General features: G+C 38.2%; 1 protein-coding gene across 1 annotated transcript; it reads right to left on the reverse strand.

Moving 5' to 3' along the window:
- Window positions 1-21,193: 21,193 nt before the first annotated feature.
- On the reverse strand, window positions 21,194-22,410 carry LOC131656791 (2-hydroxyisoflavanone dehydratase-like). The gene has a single exon (XM_058926397.1). It carries the CDS (start codon window positions 22,371-22,373, stop codon window positions 21,378-21,380), a length of 996 nt encoding a protein of 331 aa, XP_058782380.1. The 5' UTR covers window positions 22,374-22,410; the 3' UTR covers window positions 21,194-21,377.
- Window positions 22,411-22,803: the final 393 nt, after the last annotated feature.

Genomic DNA, 22,803 nt, shown 5'->3' on the forward strand with positions numbered 1-22,803 from the left:
TTCCATTTCCCCATGTCTTTGAGTACACTTGTGAGAGTACACATGCCCTTGGAATCGATAGCTTGGTATGCTTGACACTTAAATTTGGAATTAGAACTTCAAAGAAGAGACAGATACTGATATCATCTGATGCTAGTATCTAAATAGCATTTGTTGAGATTTGTGACTGATGCGACATGCCCCCAGTGATGGACTAGCTTCTGATTATTCAGTGCCTCTGAGAGATTATATGAATTGTTACCAGATCCCCACCAGTAGATGGGATAATAATATGTCATGCCCCTTGTGTAAACAGGTTTTTTAGCTGATCGAGTCATGCATATGAGACGTCTCTGCAAATTTATTTGTTGGGAGGACTTTTAGTCATTAAATATGCTCCATGCAGATTCTTCCTGATGCCAAACATTTGAAATTATGTAGACAAAATTGTTTTATAATGACACTCATTAAAATGCAATGCATATGTCTGTCTTGGAGTTTTTAAAAACAATTTTAGTAAAACAAAATATGTAAGAAAGTGATATTTGTAAAAACATGCTATCAACTCAAGATTTTTGGTAAACTTTAAGGAGTCAGGATACCCATTTTTTTGTGACAGTATGCTTTCGAACTAACCATGCTTCAGTTAGGACTTTCAAGGGTTGTAACGTGGCTTGATTCACGGTTTAAGAAACAAAGGATAAAGGCTCAAAGTTTATGTGTACCCATCCCAATCTTCATGATGTTCTTCGTGAAGGATAGAAAAACACTTAGAAAGGGGGGGGGTTTGAATAAGTGTAGCTTTAAAAAACTTGACAGATAAAAATAAATTGCACAGTTATTTTTATCCTGGTTCGTTGTTAACTAAACTACTCCAGTCCACCCCCGCAGAGATGATTTACCTCAACTGAGGATTTAATCCACTAATCGCACGGATTACAATGGTTTTCCACTTAGTCAGCAACTAAGTCTTCCAGAGTCTACTGATCACACACTGATCACTCCAGGAACAACTGCTTAGATACCCTCTAAGACTTTTCTAGAGTATACTGATCCACACGATCACTCTAGTTACAACTTGCTTAGATCACTTCTAAGACTTCCTAGAGTATTCTGATCCACACGATCACTCTAGTTCCTTACAACTTAATGTAATCAATTCTAAGAGTATTACAATTGCTTCTTAAAAGCGATAATCACAACTGTGATATTTCTCTTAATCGTTTAAGCTTAATCTCACTAATATATTACAACAGCAATGTAGTGAGCTTTGATGAAGATGAAGATTCTGAGCTTTGGATTTGAACAGAATTTCAGCAAGTTAATAAGCGTTGTTTTGTTCAGGATCGTTAACCTTGCTTCTCATCAGAACTTCATATTTATAGGCGTTGGAGAAGATGACCGTTGAATGCATTTAATGCTTTGCGTGTTCCGTACAGCATCGCATTTAATGTTATACGCTTTTGTCAACTACCTCGAGCCTTGTTCACGCTGTGTCTACTGACGTAGCCTAGAATAGCTTTTAACGTTCCTTTTGTCAGTCAGCGTAGCTTGCCACTTGTACTTTCTTCTGATCTGATGTTTGTGAATACAACGTTTGAATATCATCAGAGTCAAACAGCTTGGTGCATAGCATCTTCTGATCTTCTGACCTTGAAGTGCTTCTGAGCGTGATACCATCAGAACTTCAGTGCTTCTGTTCTCTTGTTCTTCTGATGCTTCCATAGACCCATGTTCTGATTCTGCTTCGACCATCTTCTGATGTCTTGCCAGACCATGTTCTGATGTTGCATGCTGAACCCTTTGAGACAAAGCTTCTGAGCTCTGAATTATGCGTACTCTTTATATATTTCCTGAAAAGGAAATTGCATTGGATTAGAGTACCATATAATCTTAAGCAAAATTCATATTATTGTTATCATCAAAACTAAGATAATTGATCAGAACAAATCTTGTTCTAACACTTCGATCCTATGCTCAGTTAATTTTGCGCTTAAGTTCTAGCAGGTCTTGACGTCATAACATTGACATTTTGATGATGGTTGAAGCACCGAAAGTTTATTTTAAAAGGCAGTCATCCTTTTTTTGTAATTATTTTTCTTTTGTCGAGGATTTGTAGTGGCCTCTTTTTTTGACTTTATTATCCCTAACTTTTGCCTGAACTGTTTTATTTTGAGATTACAGTCAACGGGATGTTTTAGTTCTTGATAAGTCTCCTTCATAGGTTTTGACTTAGCAGTTTTCTTTTTCTTTTATGGATATTGACTGCCTGACTTGAGAATTACGGGAATCCATCACTTGTGTAAGGCACCTGGTATAATTGAGGTAACTGAGTAACTACCCTGCCACAGGTTATGATTAAAGGTTTTAATCTATATGAGAAAGAAAAACTTCTACTTCTTAGGCTCGAAGGGGTTGACGAGAGATTAACATCCTTATATCTCCAGTGTTTAGGAATTGAAGCAATGCCTGTACATCGTCAACACAGTCCATTCAAAAGCATACTGTATGAGGTTGCGGTATCGTTTTCGTCATCCTCCCTTAAAAGGCTTACTGCTTCAGCGAGAGTTTAATATAGCAAGACAAAGTAAAAACCAAGTAAAAAAAAACAAGTAAAAACAAAGTTTAATATAGCAATAGGAAGAGAAATAAATCAAGACAAACGTATGCAATGCATTAATGATTATGATAAAATAAGTAGAGTCTGACATAAGACGAATGTTTAAACAAACAGGAAAGAAATTGCGAATGCGAGTAAATTAATGATCTAAATAGCCATCCTTTAGACTTTGTGTGGCTCCTCTGGTTGGCCAAATTCGACGATCCCTTCTTCAATCAAGTCTTGAATTTTATGTTTCAATGGCCCACAATCTTCTGTATCGTGACCAGGACTATTTGAATGGTAAGCACACCTTGCATGATGCTTGTACCCAGGGACGGGATTAGCAGGAGCTAAGTATGGAGGCAGTAGAGTTATCAGACTCCGATCGAGTAAGTGTTGCAAAGCTTGAGCCAATGGCATGCGTAGTGGGGTAAATGACCTTTTGGGTTTGGATTTCTAAGTACGTTGGCCACCTTGTTGCTCATGTCGATCTGTCTTTTGTTGTTGTTGCGTTGGAGCCTGACTAGGGACCATGACTGCCCCTATAGTGTTGGATTCATTCCTCCCATTGTATGGCTTTTTAATAGTACCAGAAGAAGTAGCCACCTGAATTTTTCCGCTTTGGATACCACTTTCAACACGTTCTCCAGTCAATATGAGGTCGGTGAAACCAGACGAGGAGCTTCCAAGTAAATGGCTGTAGAAAGGACCAGTCTGTGTATTCATGAACATATCAACCAATTCTCTGTCAGTCAAGGAGGGTTTGACTCTTCCAGCTAGATCTCTCCATTTTTGAGCATACTCCTTGAAACTTTCCTCGGGTCCCATAGACATGCTTTGTAGTTGTATGCGAGTTGGTGCGAGGTCAGCATTGTATTGGTATTGCTGGTAGAAAGCAACAACCAAATCTTCCCAAGTACGGATGTTGGTACTTTCCAGTTGATAGTACCATTCGAGTTGAGTTCCAGATAAACTCTCTTGGAAGAAATTGATCCAGAGCCTCTTATCAGCAGTGTGGGGCTGAATCTTTCTTACATAAGACCTCAAGTGCATCTTGGGACAAGAGACTCCATCATAATTAGCAAAGGCGGGAGTTTTGAATTTCGGAGGAATAACTACCCCAGGAACGAGTCCTAGTTCTTCAAAATCCAGCCCAGGTACCTTCTGAATTTCCACACTTCTCAGGCGCTCTTCTAGTAGTCTATACTTCTCATCAGCATAATCTTCGTCTTGAGGATACTCATCTTCTTCTTCTTCTTCTTCTTCTTCCTGGCCATCAGAACCTACATGGCTTCCCTGATTGTTCTTGACACTAAGATCATCTCCTTCCTCTTCCTCTTCCTCATCTTTAGGAATTCCAGTTTCTGCAGCCTTCTTGGGACGACCCTTGAATCTTCTTCCCAGGTTGATCACTCCTTTGGGCTTCTTGGTCTTTTTCTCCTTCTTAGTCAGAAGGGTTTTCAGCTCGTCTTGCCCCTTGGATAAGTTCAGGATCAGATCTTGAAACTGGGCATTCTGAGCTTGAAGGTCTTTGACTGATTGCTCGAGATTCATGATGCTGAAATAAACAGCGAGGAGGTAAGAAACCTGTGGTGGAAACTTGTGATGCAATGTTATGAATGCAGATGCAATATTTTCAAGGATCTCTGGAAATTTAGTTAGCAACGTCAAAAATGATTTGGTCGCTTCTTCGTTTGAAGAACTATGATTTTTGGATGTTCTTCTATGGGAATCAAGCTCACCATATCCAGTGGGTCATAGCCTCTGATTCAGGGACTTCTGAATTTGAATGTACATGGCTAGAGGAAAATAAATCCTCTTGCCCCTTGATAGGTACAGCGTCTCTGAATTGGAAGGTATGTGGCGAGAGGAAAGTGAATCCTCTTGCCCCTTGACAAGAGTTCAGTCCTTGATAAGAGCACCTGTAATTGTGCGCCCTAAATTCCTAAGATCCTTGAAAGGGTTAGTCAAATCATGTTATGCTCATGATGTCATGATGTCATGAATGTTATGTGAATACAGTGCATCAGGCAAAGCGTAAGATAATAAGGGCAAACAAGTCTTTTATCAAAACCTGCAGGGAAACAAAGGTTAGTATCAAACGCAATAAAGTCACACAAGTCACACAATTTTGCCTTATGGTTAGGCTTGCACGTGGTCCAAAGGTATGTACCCTCCCCCTTGAAGTTAAGTTGGTTCAAACCTGTCCTATATAAAGATCGGGTTCTAGGGAGCTCATATCATTGACCTTTCTCGAAGGCGCTTATCTCAGTTCGGCAATCGAATCACCAACCGAGAAGGTCCTGAAAGTCCAGTCCATATGAGGGTAGCTTCGAGTATCAACCAACTTCAGTCGGAACTAAAGCCAGCCATCTCGCTACTTTCTAATAGGCCAAAGTCAAGTTCAACTAGGGTTCTAGGGGCAAATTAGTGCTTAATGACACCACGCAGCAGCCAAGTGTTTCCTCAAGTCGGATCCCAAGGAACACCAGGACAAACAAATGTGTCACACTAACGATGGCCACCAGATCAACCACATCAGTATACGCTGTGCAGTCTCCTTGGTCTCATGCCATTTACCTAAGGTTCTCAGATCCGGGTTAGGATCTTTCACACAAGTAAATACCCAAAAAAGCCTTTGAAATATAAAGCAGACAAATCAAACAATTAAAGTGAATCCTAAACTCTAAGGTAACCCCTCTTTTAATCGAAAGCATCCCCAGCAGAGTCGCCAGTTCTGTAACACGGTGGGAGAACTGACTTTATTTGAAATGTGCGGATAGCATGAGTCGCCACCGACTTTTATTTTATCCAATTTTTAGGAAAGGCTAAAAGAACAGAAAAATACCTTTGGAAAAGATTTTGAGTTCGGGGGGTAAGTTATACAAAGGGAAGGTGTAAGGCACCCTTTGTATCCATGGTTATCTATGGGCTCTTAACTGCTTAGCTCACTTTTGAATTGTTTGAAATGTTTGGATTCGTTTGAAAAGATTTTCGAAGAAGAACTTTAGCTTGTAAATAAGCGTAGTCTTTTTGAATTTAATTTGAAAAGAGTGGGAAAAGAGTTTGAATTTTAGAGCAAGCAATTAGTAGCAACTACCCTAAGTTTGAAAAGTTGTTCTTTTAGTCTTTCGAGTGAAAGGATCTATCCATATCATAAGAGGGCAGGAAGTCTTTCAATTGGATTTGAAGGGTCATCGAGGAATCATTCACCATAAGACTGCCCCTTGCCATAAAGAGGGCAGGTAGTCTAGGGGAAGGATATAATAGTCATTTAATCTTTTTAGGCATCATGCGAGGATACCTTAGCAATAGGGACAAATCATTTACCGAGGCAACATCGAGGGAGTTTCAATAACTTTGAAGGTGACAGGCAACATTGCTTTAGGTATCCTCGGAATCGAGGGACTTTGACTATTTAGTATACTTAGAGGCAATAGGCAACAGGCAACAAGACAACAATATAAGGCAACAGGCAGCATAAGAAGGGTTACCCTAAAGGTGTGTGTGTGGCACAATCATGTGTTTAATTCAGGTATTGTTATCTTGTAATTAGTGACCTAATTCAGTTCAAGGCTTGCACTCCCTAAGATTACTAACCACAGCAGAAAAATAAAGGCAGAATGAAAATCCTACGCTATTACAATAAACACCTGCGGGGATGGGGGTAAAATAAAATATAAAATTAACTTGCACATCTTCAGCCTTGATCTTCCTCGAACCCTTGACCAGCTCTGAAAATTAAGCTCTGAAAATTAAGAGGAAAATAATATTGGGTGAGTGTAGGAGGTTTTCATTGACTATCCGAGGCAAACCCTATTCTAGGCAAAGAGGCAAAATAAAAATTAAAATGATAATTAAACAAAGAGAGAGTTAGAAACTTAGCTTTCGATTTGACGGCGTGCGGTCGGAGGATGCTGGCCAACCCTGAAAAATGAAGGAAAGAAAGGTAGAAAATTTTTTGTGGCAAATAAATGGCATAAAAGACAAAAGTTTTTGAAAACATTCAGGGTTATGAGAAAACTAGACTCATTAAGTTAACGGACAACACCTACCTAAAGAACCTAAGGCTACTGGGAGTTCTAAATGAATAGAAGTTAACAAACCTAAAAAATTAATTATTGGTTTCTAACCTAATTAATTTTAGAATCTCCTAATCCTGATTAAATTACGAACCCTAAATTGATTTTACATTGACTTAAATTAATTAATCCTAATTTAAACTAAATTACCCTAATTTTATTTAAACTATTTAAATTATTAAATTATTTATAAAAACTAATAATTAATTTTAAACCTAAGTTAAATTATTTAATATAAAAAACTAAATAAAAAATGTTTTATGAAATAGTAACAAAACATTTTTTAAAAGAAAGAAAAATGAATGATAAGAGTCAAAAAAAAAAAAGAAAAAGAAAAAGAAATAAGGAGAAATGACAAAACTGAGCGTTGAGATCCAGTGTAGCCTCGGCAGGATGATCTATGGTGGACTCGCACTTTGGAAACGTTGGATCCGCTTGGCAGCATGATCGGACGGTCACGATAAAGATGGTGCACCATACGTGTATACACGATGCACACGGAGGACGCGCGCCAATCCTTGTTTGAATGAGCCAATCGCCTTGTGCCACGCGATCATCTTCTTCGCGTCTCCCCCTTGCCCAGATTTGCTACGATCCAGCTTGGGAATTGCTACGATATCTTCGTAGCGAATCAACCTGCAACAGCAATCTCCAAAAAGAAACCTTAAACAACGAATTAAACGGATGAAATTGACTAAACCAAACCTTGCGAACTCAGTGATGCCGTTTATTTAGTCTGAAATGGTCTATATCATTGAATCTGAAACTTACACCTTGGAAACCCTAGCTATGGCGTGTTGCATTACAGGGCATATAAATTCCAACCAACAGTTCTAATCGATTCTAAACAACATCACGAACTCGTCAGTAGCATTAGTTCTCATGGAAATACAGTAAATAATGAAAAACGAAAAAATTCATATGAAGAATGTTATGAACATGATATATGCGGTCTATGTAGTATGAGGCCTATTCAATGATTCATTCTTACTATACAGCACCTTAGGAACGTAATTGGCTGACTGAGAAACCTTGAAACCTGTTGGAGACCAAACACGATTTTCTTTGCCTTGTTCTTGAATTTTGGGACTTGAAAACCCTAGCTTTTCCTCACTAATCCGTGTCCCCCTTCTGACTGCATGTTTTAGTATATATTTAGGGGAAATTAGGTTACAGAATGGGCTTGGATACCAAGTAATTGATGGAGTGAAAATTTGATTGGAAAATAATATTATTTTTTCTAAATCTAGCCAATCTTGTTCATCTCTCTCAAATCCTTCTTTCCACAAAACTAAGACCATATATTTGACATATTGAGATTTGATTAAAAATCAAATCTTGGATTTAAAACAAATAATTCATATTTTATATGATTTATTAAGGTTTAAGTGAATTAAAATTCAAATAAATAATAATAAATATTATAAAAATAAAATAATTGTTTTAAGAGTCAATATATGGGCCCTTGTCACGTTTGGAATCCATGTTTTAGGCCCATTAGTCCAAAAACACAAAATTATGCAATTGGGTTTTTGTGTTTTTCTTGAAAATCGACCATCTTCTGAGCCTCGTATCTTCTTCAATTTTTATCATATGAACATGTTCTAGGGCTTTTTAGAAAGCTCAAAGAGTCCTCCAAAGGCTCCTTTTGGTTTCATCTCAATTGAGTCTACCATGTCCAAATTATGAGCTTTGAGAAAAAATGACTTTTTGCAATTTTTTAGAAGGACCTGTAATGTATTGGCTCATATCTCTCAAATGGTGCATTTTCAGACTTGGCATGTCAGAGACAAAGTTGTAGAGAATTCAATTTTCTTCAAAATGAGATTTGGATGAAAAATTTCTGAGAAAGTATGAGAAAGATATGGCAGGTCAAAGTTCCGTTGACTTTCATCTAAAAACCGTAATTTAGCAACTTAGGTTTTTGATGATTTCTGATCTTTCCTTGATGAAACATGATCAATCCTTGATCAAATGGTGAATCATACTTCAAAATGAGGATGTTGATAAAAAAAATCGGAAGTTTTGACTGTACTTTGACCACATTTGACTTTTAGATCAACTAGTCGATTATCAGTCATTTGGGCCATTGAGTGAGCAATCTTTTGAATCGGGACTTGAAACTTGGCATGAGGAAACTTTGACTCATATGAGAGATCATAGAATCCACTTGAGGTATCAGAAGTTCAAATTCCTTGATTAAATCGGAAACCCTAATTTAAAGGCTGTTGCATAGGAGGGAGACTGCATGCTTCCTTCTTGTATATCTTTGAGCATTTGAAAGTCAGAGGGACTGAAATATGAATAAATATGTTGGGCAAATTTTGGGGTATGACAATGAGCAAAATCAAACTTTTTGATAATGGGCCTATAACATTGAAGGATCCACGTGATTTTTTGCCCATAGGAGGCCCATAAATCCATTCACCTATATTTTGTGATTTTATTTCATTTTATTTTGATATTTATTCATTTAAATTTCAAATTAAAATAAATAAATCATGATTTAAAGGTAAAGAATCACATGATTGATATCTTTTATATTCAATCAATCCAAATTAATCTTTAAAGGAAGAAATATATGGAAAAAAGGTTGGAAAATATATGGAACCAAAAATAGAAGCTTTTGGTTCAAGAAAATCAAATAATATTTTCTCATTCAAAGCTTGATTCCTTCTCTCATATTTTAACCTAAATGATTCATATATATACATAAGATATTGGCAGACCCCAGGAGGACAAAAAATTGGGAAGTAAGATTAGGGTTTCAAGGAGGAAATATTCAAGAACAAGGTAAGATCGTGGCACCCTTCTCTACAAGTATCAAAGCATTTCACACGTTTTAATCCATCCAAGAGGTCACCAGCAGTCGATTCCACGCATCATTCAAGCCTATTCATGTCTGGAACCATTATACTCGTTCTCACGGTTTGCAAGTCTCTTTAAAATTCAAACTTTTGACTCATGCTATTTTAATTGATTCCATACATCCATAAGTGTTCATGGTGATGTTTGGAGGTATTTAGAACCCTCTTTTACGAGCTTTCGTGCAGGAATGGTGAAACACCATTGTTAGGGCAAGAAAAAGAAAAGCTTGCGTTTCTGTGGTTACAGGAGACTCCAATCCGAAACGGTCCCTCAAATAGTATCGTGAGACCTTAAATACGAGATCTGGATGCTCATGGCTTTTGTCTAACGCGAAATCTTTGAGTTTTAATATTTTCAGGTTTTGCTACGGAAAAATCGTAGCCAAAACTAAAGCTAATCCGTAGCAAAATAGTTGCTTTGTTTTCGTTTACAGGCTGAAGGAAGAAGACAACACAAGTGGCAGCGCATCAGTGGCCGGTCAATCTTATGGACCCTCTCTCCACACGTGCCGCTCCTTGGATGGATAGTCAACAAGTCATGCCCACTGTCTCTCATTCTCATTGGACATCCCTGAAGGCATGGGGCCCACGGTGGACTTGCATCGAAAACCAAGTTGGAAAGCGTGAACGTATTTAATCCAACGAAGTTGATTCGGTAACAGCGAGGCAACGTGGCACAGTTGGCAAAAGGCTCTTACTGGTGAAAGAGAGAAATGGGGTTCGAACCCCATACGCAACATGTTATTTTTTGATAATTTGTATGTTTCAAGCTGCTTACAGATCCTACGCAACAAGCCTACACGCTCCTACCATGCACCTTCAGCGCATCACCATTGGATCTCCAATAATCCAGATCTAACGCTCCCCAACCTGCAGGCATACCATACTCCCTCAAAGGCTGCCGCACAGGATTACTGTCCAGGTTTTTTAATTCTTTTATTAGTTTTTATGACCTTGTTTTATTTTTTATTTTCTATTTTAGTTTTAGAATTTAATTTAGGGTTTCTTTTTATAATTTTAATTTAGGATTTAAATGATAAAAATATGACTAGGCTAATAATTAACATTAGGATTATTTCTCGATTATTCGATTATGTCGATTAATTTATTTAATCATCTCTAATTATAAAAATCACAAAAAAATCCTAGAAAGTTCATCAATGCATTAGGGATTGCCTAACCCCACTGGCCACTTGGCCAAATTAGGATTCAATTTATTATTCGTTCCGACTAAATCTATTGGTCGCGATGGTTAATAATCAATTATTCAAATATAATTCAAATAAATTTATGTTGCTAAATGGTTTTAACCAAATCTATTGGTTACGATGATTAGCATATTCAATTCGTTATCATGTAATAATCAAATCTATTGATTATGAGGGGTAACGATAAAATTAATAATTTAAATTATTTAAAACACACTCATTTGCTATCAGTGATAATCGAATCTATCGATCAGAATGGTTAGCAGTCCTCTATTCAATCCGTTAACTATGGTGATCAAACCTATTGATCATCGCAACTAACGGTAACATATTAAACCAGGGTTGTACGCCACTTAAAACACTTAAACTCATCTCTTCAATACTGCGATTTTCAAAACTACGATAAGGTAATTCAAAATACCTTGCGAACTTCGCATTTCAAAACTACGATAAGGTAACTCAAAATACCTTCAAACCACCTCATACTAAAATCTAAGGCGTACAACCCTGCCCCGAACTACGTTGACTCTGATTCTCCCTAAGGAGATACGTAGGCACTTGGCAACAAGGCGAGTCCCCCTCCTCAAAACTCTAATTAGGTTCAAACTTTGCCTTTTAAACCCTATTAAACTTTCTGTCACCTTTCTTTATTTTAGCCACAAACCTTTACCTTAAAATGCAAACCTTAGGAAAGGGTTGAGGGTGCCTAACACCTTCCCTTGACCTGATTATAATAATCTTACCCGAATCTCTTAATTGCGTATGGTTTCCTATTCGCCCTGATAGAATAGGTGGCGACTCTAAAAGTCTAATTTTTAGAGCAGGTTGCTACACGCTGATATGTTTGAAGTGGGATAATGGGAAATGGGACTTCCGGAAGAGGTGTGGGAGTATTGTCCTGAATGGGTTCCGGAGTTACTTAGCAGGACTCAAAATATGGAACAGACTCGAAGAAGGTGATCGGAAAATTATAGCAAGTGTACTATTTCCTCGATGTAGTAGTAAAGAAGGGTAAATACCCAGTATCGAACTCGCGGACTGCGTGTAAACTACAAGTTTCACAATGATTCAATTGAACAAAAATATCATGGGGGTTGTTTTGGTTTGTTTGATTAATTAGACTTACTAGAAATAAATAAAACACTAAATAAAAGATAGCTTGGTGCAAATATGAGCAGATATGCTAAGGTAGATGTATGAATCCTATGTAACTCCTTGAAACCACCGTGTTCATGAGATGATTTAATTATAACTGTGTATCAATTCTATAAATAGTTCTCCCTAATTCCTTAGTGAAGAACCCCTTAACACTAATTAGACAATCTCAATTCCTCAATAACTGAATTTAGTATTAGGTCTTTTATGCATTAGAGTCTAGAATGAATGATCACTAAAGTGCAATCCTTATTCCTAAGCGATTTGCCGGAAGTGTTTTGATTCACAAGCATTAGGGAGGTTTGTCACGCCAAACCCTAACCATAGAACGATAAGATACTTTCCAATATAATAAAGCATTAAGAACAATGAATCAAAAACTCAATTTATAATTAAACATCAAATTCATCAACAACGGTTGTGACAATTCATCACATAAAAAGATTCAGGGACATCACCCCTAGCATAGTGTTGTTTAGCTACTCATAATGATAAAGAAAACAACAAGAGTAATTGAAGTCATTACAAGAAATTAGTGGTTGATATGATCTCCAATCGCCAGTGCTCTTGAAGATCTTCTTCCAAAACCCTTGACTCTTCTTTCTCTGTAATTCTCTCTGCTCGATGATCCAAGATGCCTCTCTTCTATTCCTGTTAGGTTTTAGTAGTGTTGCTTCACTCACTCAGTATCCGGAATGACCGAAATACCCTTAATGAGGCCCAAGGTTTCCAAAATATCAAAATTAGAACATCTGCCCGCGCTCAACAACACGGGCCGTGTGCAGGAACACGGGTGCCCGTGTTGTCCATCTGGCCCTCACCTCAAAATTCACTTTCTGGGCACTTTTCCACACGGGCCGTGTGCAGGAACACGGGTGCCCGTGTAAAACCTCTGTTTTGCTCTCCAGAATCCACTTTCCAGGCAGCTTTTGACACGGCCGTGTGGGTGCACACGGGTGCCCGTGTTGGCCTCTTCTTTAGCTCTTTCAGCTCCTTTTTCTCGCCTCGGAGCGCCATCTTTCTCGGGATTAACCTGGCCAACAACATACTAACAACCAACGCATAAAATGGCATTTTTATGAAGCTTAAACACACTAATAATGTAAAAGCTCAAACAACCGAAAAACTAAGGAACTTATATAAAAACTTAAAACAATGCCACATTGTATTACCAAGATTACAACTTTTGATCGGAAAAAGGTGTGGAAACTTACTAGAAATGGTGACCGATCACAACCCCACACTTATCTCATTGCTTGTCCTCAAGTGATGTATCGAGTCAAAACAAAAGGTCACCGACAAGATTCTTTTCTCCACAACACAACCAGGTTTTTCGCAAGGTTCCTACACTTAGCAATCAAGTGTAAGGTTCCCTTCTTCCGACTATCCATGGCATTCCCACCTTCGAGCACGTCTATCACCTGCAAGCTTTTCACATTCTCACAAAATCTCTCCGGGTTACGGTGTTTACACTCATAGTATCAAGGCATGCATATTACTTTTAACTTTGAATAAATTCTCAAATCACTACACACAAGGATCACACACACTTTATGAGGTCTTCGGGTTGTAACGTGGCTTAGGTTTGGTGGGTTAACAAGGAATGGGATAACGATTGGTTTTAAGTGCTCGGCATCACATAGGTTTCACTTCTTCACTCATTTTGATCTGTATCTTAAGAATGGGGTTTAAACCTTCTTTAGCTAAAAATGGACAAGGGTACATGCATTATTCTTTTTCTCTTCTCTTTTTTTTTTTCTTTTTGTTTTCATAAGATCTATATTCAAAATTTTTTCTTTTCTTGTACTCTTTTCTTGTTCCACTCTTCAATGGTTTACAACCCCACACTTAGATCTTTTTATGTCTTTCGAGTGATCTATTATGAATGCCGAGCAATGATACAAACAATGAGAAGGCAAGTGGAGGAAAAATAACACGATGAACAAAAATAAAAATTACGGCTCAAAGGGGGTTAACAATGGATAACATGCAAACGGGATGGTTAAAAAGGCTCGGGGTTAAAACAAAAAACTTGCCTCAGTGTGCGCTTTCATAGTGTGCTTGTGTTATGAGAAAATACGCAAAATCAAAGTGAATAGTGCCATACCTGAACTTGACTCTCATATGGATGTTATGCATTTGGCTCTGATGTCTCACCGGGTCGGTTAAGCTTGCATGCTTCAACGTACTCTAAGTGTTTTGCCATTTCCTTTCATCAAAAGTTCACCATACTCTTTCTTGGTTCAGTGTGCTTCCTTGCGTCCTACCTTCTTTTCTTGGTTGTGTCAACTTCTGTGGTGCCTGTAGAGATTAAGTGTGAGTTGTGTTGTTCAACCACTTTCTATTCGTTTGCACCTTTTCCGACTTGTATCGAACCTGGTAACACCATGGCAGCATTGAAACTCGAAATAAAAACAAAACAGAAAGACAAAGAACTGGTCAAAATTCAAAAACAGAAAGTAGAAAACAATAAAGCAACTAAAATAAAAATAAGACAATAAAGCAAAATAAAATAAGAAGTAAGACCCTCCCCCACACTTGAACGAAACATTGTCCGCAATGTTTAAATTCCAGTGTGACAGGGCCTACCCGCTTACTGAAATGGTGGTGGAGGAGGGGGATCCTGAGGATAATGCATCATAAGGCGGCGCATCATCTCCTGGACATCATCTATCACTGACCCTTGCCGAAACAACTCAACACCCTGTCGTGTTTGCTCGGTGCGGAGAGCGCCTACCGGTCCAAACTCTACCACCTACAAAGGAAACGAAATAAAACAAAGAAAATGAAAGTTAACGGAAACAAACGTGGGTTGCCTCCCACGGAGCGCTGCGTTTAACGTCGCATGGCTCGACGGTCCATTACCCTTTATTATGGAGGGTATTTCCTTTTCCAAACTTTGTTGCTTGTTACTCTCTCACCCAAGAACTCATGAAGATGATAAGCATAGACCACTTTTCTCTTCAACTCACTTCCCGCATTCTTCTTGACTTCCTTAGCCTTCTTGGGATTTTTGATAGCTCCCTGAGTTGTTTCCACCCGAGAGGTTATGCTTGAGACTTTTTCTTGGAGCTGTTCAGGCCTTTTGTCTTTTTTTTCACTTTCCGCCATATCCACAAAAGTTTGATCATTTACACCTGTCCTATGTTTCTTAACTCCTAACATCTTCAAGGTTACTTCTTCATCAAATGATTTTAGCGTTAGTGTCCCTTTTTCAATGTCAAAGTTGCAGCGGCCTGTCAACAAAAAGGGTCTCCCAAGAAGGATAGGTGTTTCTTCGTCTTCCGGAATGTCCATGATGTGGAAGTCAACAGGGAATACAAATTTGTCAACCTCCACTAGTACATCTTCAGCTACCCCATAAGATTTCTTGGTGGTGTGATCAGCGAACCTTAACTTTTTCTTACTTTCCTTAACCTCTCCCAATTCAAGCTTTTTGAAAATAGATAGTGGCATTAAACTCACACTGGAACCAGAATCAATGAGTGCCTTTTTGAACATTCGATTCTTGATAGTGCATGGTATCGCCACAGCTCCAGGGTCTTTCCTCTTGGTTGGGATCTTCCTTACTGACGAGACTAAACCGCACTTCTCAGTTGCAATCTTTTGTTCTCCTTCCACTGATCTCTTCTTTGTCATTACCTCCTTCAGAAATTTCTTATACAATGGCATGTGCTCAAGTGCTTCGAAGAAGGGTAAATTCACCTCTAGCTTTTTGAACAATTCAGTAAATTTCTCAAAGTCGTTGTCTTTTGAATCCTTCTTTGTCACTCTGGAAGGGAAAGGTAGTTTGATCGCCGGTTCAGCCTTTTTCTTATTTTTTTCTTCAGGTGGTTTAACTGGTGGTATCACCACTTCTGGCTCTCTTGGGTTCTCTCTTATTTCCAAATCTACATCTATCACCATAGGGTCATCTATCTCTTCTTTTTCTTTTTCCGATTCTAACACCTTTTTACTTCTTGTTGAAACAGCATTGATCTTCTCCAGATTTTTCTGATCTTTCACAGTTTCGCTCGGAAAGTTTCCTTGTGGCTGTAAAGTGAGATGTTGTGCTATTTGACCCATTTGAACTTCAAGATTTTTAATTGAAGCCGTGGTGTTCCTGAGGTTGGCTCTTGTCTCTTCCTGAAACTGAGAGTTTTGGGTTGCCACTTTTTCAAGAGCGATCTCCCAATCTTCTTTCTTTGGTACCTGTTGTTGAAATTGTTGAGGATGATGTTGGAATTGTTGTTGCGGACGATATTGTTGTCCCTGTGGTTGGTATTGTTGAGTCTGAGGCTGATATGGTTGTTGTCCTTGAACCTGCTTCTGGACGTTTCCTTGCTGGTCTTTCCATGAGAAATTCGGATGATTTTTCCACCCCGGATTATATGTGTTGGCATAAGGATTGTTTTGCCTCAACATATGAATTTGCTCAACCTGTTCTTGAGTTGCTACACAATGCATAGCAAAGTGCGGTCCACCACATATTTCACAAAGAACCGCTTTAACTGGTTCTACCTGTGCTACTGTCTGAGTTCCAATATTCATCTTTTTTAACCTTCTCTCTACCTCTGCAGCAATCTGATCCTCCATCTTAACAACCTGCTCTGGCAATTTCAAATCAATTTTACCCTCCGGTTGGTTCATGGTTTGATCATACAACTCAAGATGCTCGTTAGCAGCAATTGCCTCTATGATCCTTTTCATAACTGTGGCTGTAGCAAAATTTGTTGAACCACCAGCAGCGGTATCAATAAGCTGCTTTGTCTTGAGTCGCAACCCATTCACAAAATTCTGCATTTGCTCGGTAGCGTCCATGTTATGAGTAGGACATGCAGTCAAACACCTTTTGAACCTCTTGTATGCATCCCCCAATGATTCCCCCTCTTTTTGTTTGAAATTGACAATGTCATATCTTTTTCGGATAAACACCGACGCAGGAAAATATTCATTGAGGAATGCCGTTTCCATCTCTTGCCATGTCGTGATACTTGCAGCCGGAAGTGAGTAAAACCACTCCTCTGCGTCATCAGTAAGTGTAAACGGGAACATAACAAGTCTCTTAGCCTCCTCTGAATGACCTTCGATCTTCAATGAAGTTGTCGTAGTGAGAAATCTCTGAAGATGCTTATTTGCATCCTCGTTAATTCTTCCGGAGAACGGCTTGCTCTCTAACTGGCGAATGGTGGATGGATGCAATTGAAAATGTGCCACATTCACAGGTTGATTAACAATAGTCATCCGGTTGGGGTGAGCATTTGCCCCTCCATAGTCCCCTAACAATCTTTCTGCAGGGGGTTGATTTCCAGCCATGTTAACTGGTTCCTGAACTATCTCCCTGTCAAAGTCCGAGTCGCTGTGCTCCGAGTGCACAGACACTTCGTCGTCGCTTTCCTGATGTGGAACACTAAGACTTGCACTTGGTGCTGCCAGTCTTTCAAGTCTTGCCTTGCGGCGTCTCTCGTGCAGAGCTCTTTCTGGTTCTGTGTCAAAGGAAAATTTAGCTGAGGTCTGACCTCGCATAAACAGTTAGACAACAGTTAGAACAGATACAAGACTGCAACGAAATTAAAATAACAGATAAAAATAAAATTTTGGTCGCAGAGCAACAAAATTTCAATTGACTTAGAGTTCGGCTTATAGTTTGGCAGTCCCCGGCAACGGCGCCAAAAACTTGATCGGAAAATTATAGCAAGTGTACTATTTCCTCGATGTAGTAGTAAAGAAGGGTAAATACCCAGTATCGAACTCGCGGACTGCGTGTAAACTACAAGTTTCACAATGATTCAATTGAACAAAAATATCATGGGGGTTGTTTTGGTTTGTTTGATTAATTAGACTTACTAGAAATAAATAAAACACTAAATAAAAGATAGCTTGGTGCAAATATGAGCAGATATGCTAAGGTAGATGTATGAATCCTATGTAACTCCTTGAAACCACCGTGTTCATGAGATGATTTAATTATAACTGTGTATCAATTCTATAAATAGTTCTCCCTAATTCCTTAGTGAAGAACCCCTTAACACTAATTAGACAATCTCAATTCCTCAATAACTGAATTTAGTATTAGGTCTTTTATGCATTAGAGTCTAGAATGAATGATCACTAAAGTGCAATCCTTATTCCTAAGCGATTTGCCGGAAGTGTTTTGATTCACAAGCATTAGGGAGGTTTGTCACGCCAAACCCTAACCATAGAACGATAAGATACTTTCCAATATAATAAAGCATTAAGAACAATGAATCAAAAACTCAATTTATAATTAAACATCAAATTCATCAACAACGGTTGTGACAATTCATCACATAAAAAGATTCAGGGACATCACCCCTAGCATAGTGTTGTTTAGCTACTCATAATGATAAAGAAAACAACAAGAGTAATTGAAGTCATTACAAGAAATTAGTGGTTGATATGATCTCCAATCGCCAGTGCTCTTGAAGATCTTCTTCCAAAACCCTTGACTCTTCTTTCTCTGTAATTCTCTCTGCTCGATGATCCAAGATGCCTCTCTTCTATTCCTGTTAGGTTTTAGTAGTGTTGCTTCACTCACTCAGTATCCGGAATGACCGAAATACCCTTAATGAGGCCCAAGGTTTCCAAAATATCAAAATTAGAACATCTGCCCGCGCTCAACAACACGGGCCGTGTGCAGGAACACGGGTGCCCGTGTTGTCCATCTGGCCCTCACCTCAAAATTCACTTTCTGGGCACTTTTCCACACGGGCCGTGTGCAGGAACACGGGTGCCCGTGTAAAACCTCTGTTTTGCTCTCCAGAATCCACTTTCCAGGCAGCTTTTGACACGGCCGTGTGGGTGCACACGGGTGCCCGTGTTGGCCTCTTCTTTAGCTCTTTCAGCTCCTTTTTCTCGCCTCGGAGCGCCATCTTTCTCGGGATTAACCTGGCCAACAACATACTAACAACCAACGCATAAAATGGCATTTTTATGAAGCTTAAACACACTAATAATGTAAAAGCTCAAACAACCGAAAAACTAAGGAACTTATATAAAAACTTAAAACAATGCCACATTGTATTACCAAGATTACAACTTTTGATCGGAAAAAGGTGTGGAAACTTACTAGAAATGGTGACCGATCAGAAGGTAACATCGGCTGATACGTGGTATTGTTGTAGAATATGTGAGTAGCAACGATAACCTTTTTGGGATCGATGATAACCAAGAGAGACACACTTTAGTGATCGAGCTAATAGTTTATCAAGACTAGGAGAGAGATTGTGGACAAAACATGTGGACCCGAAGACTCGGGGAGGAATTGGGTGAAATGGATAATTGGGAAAAAGGATTGAATGAGGGATTCTATTGTTAAGGACATGTGAGGGCATGCGATTTATAAGGTAACATGATGTTAGCACAACATCCCCCCAAACCAAAGTGGAACATTACCATGAAGAAGTAGGGTCCGAGTGGTTTCTACGAGATGTCGATTTTTGCGTTCGGCTACCCCGTTTTGTTGAGGTGTATGAGGACAAGATGTTTGATGGAGAATACCATTGCTGGACATAAAAGTTTGAAATTGTTGGGATAAGTATTCACGAGCATTATCACTTTTTAAGGTACGAATAGACACACCAAACTGAGTTTTTATTTCTTTATAAAATTGTTCAAAAATAGAGAATAATTCAGATCCATTTTTCATTAAAAATAACCACGTGCAACGTGAAAAATCATCAATAAAGGTGACAAAATACGTAGACTCAAGTGTAGAGACAGTACGCGAGGGACCCCAAACATCAGAGTGAACTAAAGCAATAGGGGACGAAGCTCGTTTATTGACTCGATTGGGAAATGGACTACGAGTGTGTTTTCCAAACTGACACGACTCACAATGTAAACTAGACACCTTCGATAAACTTGGCACCAACTTCTGTAGTTTAGGAAGACTAGGATGACCTAATTGAACATGGATAGTGAGTGGAGAATATTTGGCTGAGCATGCCTGAGATGACACTGAGAAGTAATAAAGGCCTTGAGACTCACATCCGACACCAATCGTCCGTCCCGAACTCCGATCCTGCAGGGTAACATTACTATTAGTGAAGGTGACAATACAATCAAGAGAACGAGTTAAATGACTGACTGAAACTAAATTAAATGGACAATTAGGTACATAGAGAACAAAAGTAACAGAGAGAGAAGGTAGAATTTGAACAGTACCAATGCCTTCAGATCGGGTTTGAGAACCATTGGCAGAAGTTATAGTAGGTAAGAAACCCGAGGTAGAGAGGGGAGTGAAAAGATTTTTATTACCAGTAACATGATCAGACGCACCAGAATCAAGGACCCAAGGTCCAAGAGAAGATGATTGAGAGAGGTAAGCAGATGAATTACCAGTGTGTGCCACCGAAGCAGTAGACTTTGAGTTCTGATAATTTTGATACCAGAGAAAATCATCGTAGTTTGGCGTAAAGTTATGAGGAGTAGCCATGAATATCGGATCTGGAACAGTTGCACGGCGGCGAGTGGGCGATGTAAAAATCGCTTGGATCGGCCGGATCAGATCGAAGGAGGCGTTTCTGCTGGTAGGGTTAGTTTGCTGGAAGGTCGCTGGAAACAATAGCGGCAACGACGGATGGCGGCGGCAGTTCGGTTGTGACCGAAGAAATTCGAAAACGGATGCCAGAATGAGTCACGGCAATGTATGGAAGATAAACCGGAGTTATGACACGGTTTTCCAAAAAAAAAATCTCACCGGTAGACAGTGGATCAACCGAGTAAAGTACGGTAAAGGGGTGTCTCTCACTAGATCATATATTAACAGAAACATGTATTAATAGAAACATAAAATTATCTTCTTTTTCCTAGTATATCCCTCACTGTAGAGATGTTTGTAAAGTATTAACAAATTTATTACTATAATCATTTTTAAAATATATTATTTTGACATTCAAAAGAAAATAACTAAACACTTTCTTTTTATGAAATATTGGAAACAAAATGTCTATTATTATTCCTTAAAAAAGTTATTTTTGATAATCTCAACCGTGAATTAGAAGCCCTTATATCTATTTAAATTACTCGATTATTTTACTTGAATAATTATTTTTAGTGACTAATTGATAATCTCAAACATATCAATTACTCAATAAAAATAATTATAAAACAATATATTAAAAGTAAAACATACTAGTAGTACTACACTACTACACCCTTAAAAAGTTATTTGTCCTTTAGTAAATTCAAATTTAGGGTGCAGTTATCGTGCATAGATAAAAATCTATGCACCATGTATAGATTATTATGGATTTTTGGATCAAATTTTAGACATCAATTGTTATTACTTAATACTCAATACTCAATACTCACCACTCAATACTCAATACTCAATACTGGATTAAAAAACATTATCTAATAATTTATGTAGGCTTATGCATGATGCATAAGGAAAATCCTTATGAGCCAAAGCCTCAAATTTATTATTAATAAAAAAACAACTACAAAAAACCAAATCAATCAAAGACAAGACAAATCTTCTTCACTCTTGTACAAAAGTAACCAATCTCTGGATAAATTTCCTTGCACTCTCAGATTCTGGTTTCAGCAAATGATAAACATGATTCTCATCTTTCTCCTCAAACAATTCCAATTTCCCATTCCACCCACTTTTCTTCACATTCTCCCAATACCAAACTCCTCTATCTCTTAACTTATCTTTTTCAGCAACACAAATAAGAATTCTAGTACAACCAAGCTTCTCCAAGCTAGGTGCACCTTCTCCCAAAGGATTCAACAAAGGGTTATCCACTCCATAGGGTGAATTTGGGTAACACAAATACCAAACTTGATAGAAAAGATTATTCTCAGGCTCTATAATAGGTTCTGACCCAATTGGATAAGAGCTATGAAAATAAGGATGAATCATAATAGCTCCTAATATTTTAACATCACTAGGTAATGATTCAGTTCCAGCTTGAATTGCCATGTTATGAGTAATGTTACCACCAGCACTATCACCACCAATGAAAACCCTAGCGAAATCGCCATGTTGAATCAACCATGGTTCTGGATTGTTGAGGGTGTTATTGGCATGAGAAGATACCCATTTGAGTGCAGCCCAACAGTCATGGTAACATGCAGGGACAGGATGCTCAGGAGCAAGACGGTACTCAACCGACACGATGATAATGTTTGCTTCTGATGCTAAGGTTTTCAGATGTTCATGGTAGAGCTGAGAGAATGCGGATTCGAAGAGGAGTGCGCCGCCGTGAAAATAGACCAAGATTGGAAATTTGGAAGATGGGTTTGTGATTTTTGGAAGGTAGATTCGAGATGGAACTGGGGGGTTGTTTGGGATTACAATGTCTTTGGAGGAATGTCCTGTTTTTGGGTCATTGAGAATTGGAGGAACAAAAGGAGATTGTACTGGTCTCTCTATTGAACCGTCGCTAAAGATACGGATGAATGTTCCCATTTCTTCGGTAACTATCTCTTTAGTGAGGGTTTTTGGTGTGGTGGGTGTTGTGGAAGCCATGATCAAATGAAGAAGAAAAGATTGGTTAAAGGAGTTGAAGGTGTGATGTTTTTCTTTGTGATATGATAAGATGGAATTTATAAGATAAAAGGTTAATGCACGTTTGGGTAAATTTGTCATTTGATGGTAAAAATAACAATATTTGGTAAATAGACATTTAATTATACTTTTACTTTATTTTTGTTTAAAAACAATTTCTAAAGTTTTTCCTTATATTTGGTAATTATACTTTTACTTTATTGGTAAATAAATTTTTATATTGGATGAAATAAAGTTTTTCCTTATTTTAAAAAGTTTAATGTTGAAAGTCAAATATATTAAATAATAAAAATATAAAGTATATATCTTAATTTATTTTTCAACATATCAAATACGATTTTAATGAATTGACCTTATAAAATAGGTTTATACTTTTATCAATAAAAAAAAT

Source organism: Vicia villosa, linkage group LG3, assembly GCF_029867415.1.
Source record: "Vicia villosa cultivar HV-30 ecotype Madison, WI linkage group LG3, Vvil1.0, whole genome shotgun sequence".
NCBI classification, from domain to species: domain Eukaryota; kingdom Viridiplantae; phylum Streptophyta; class Magnoliopsida; order Fabales; family Fabaceae; genus Vicia; species Vicia villosa.

Excerpts from the sequence above, each read along its gene's own strand:
- LOC131656791 (XM_058926397.1), bottom strand. The coding sequence starts at position 22,373 with ATGGCTTCCACAACACCCACCACACCAAAAACCCTCACTAAAGAGATA.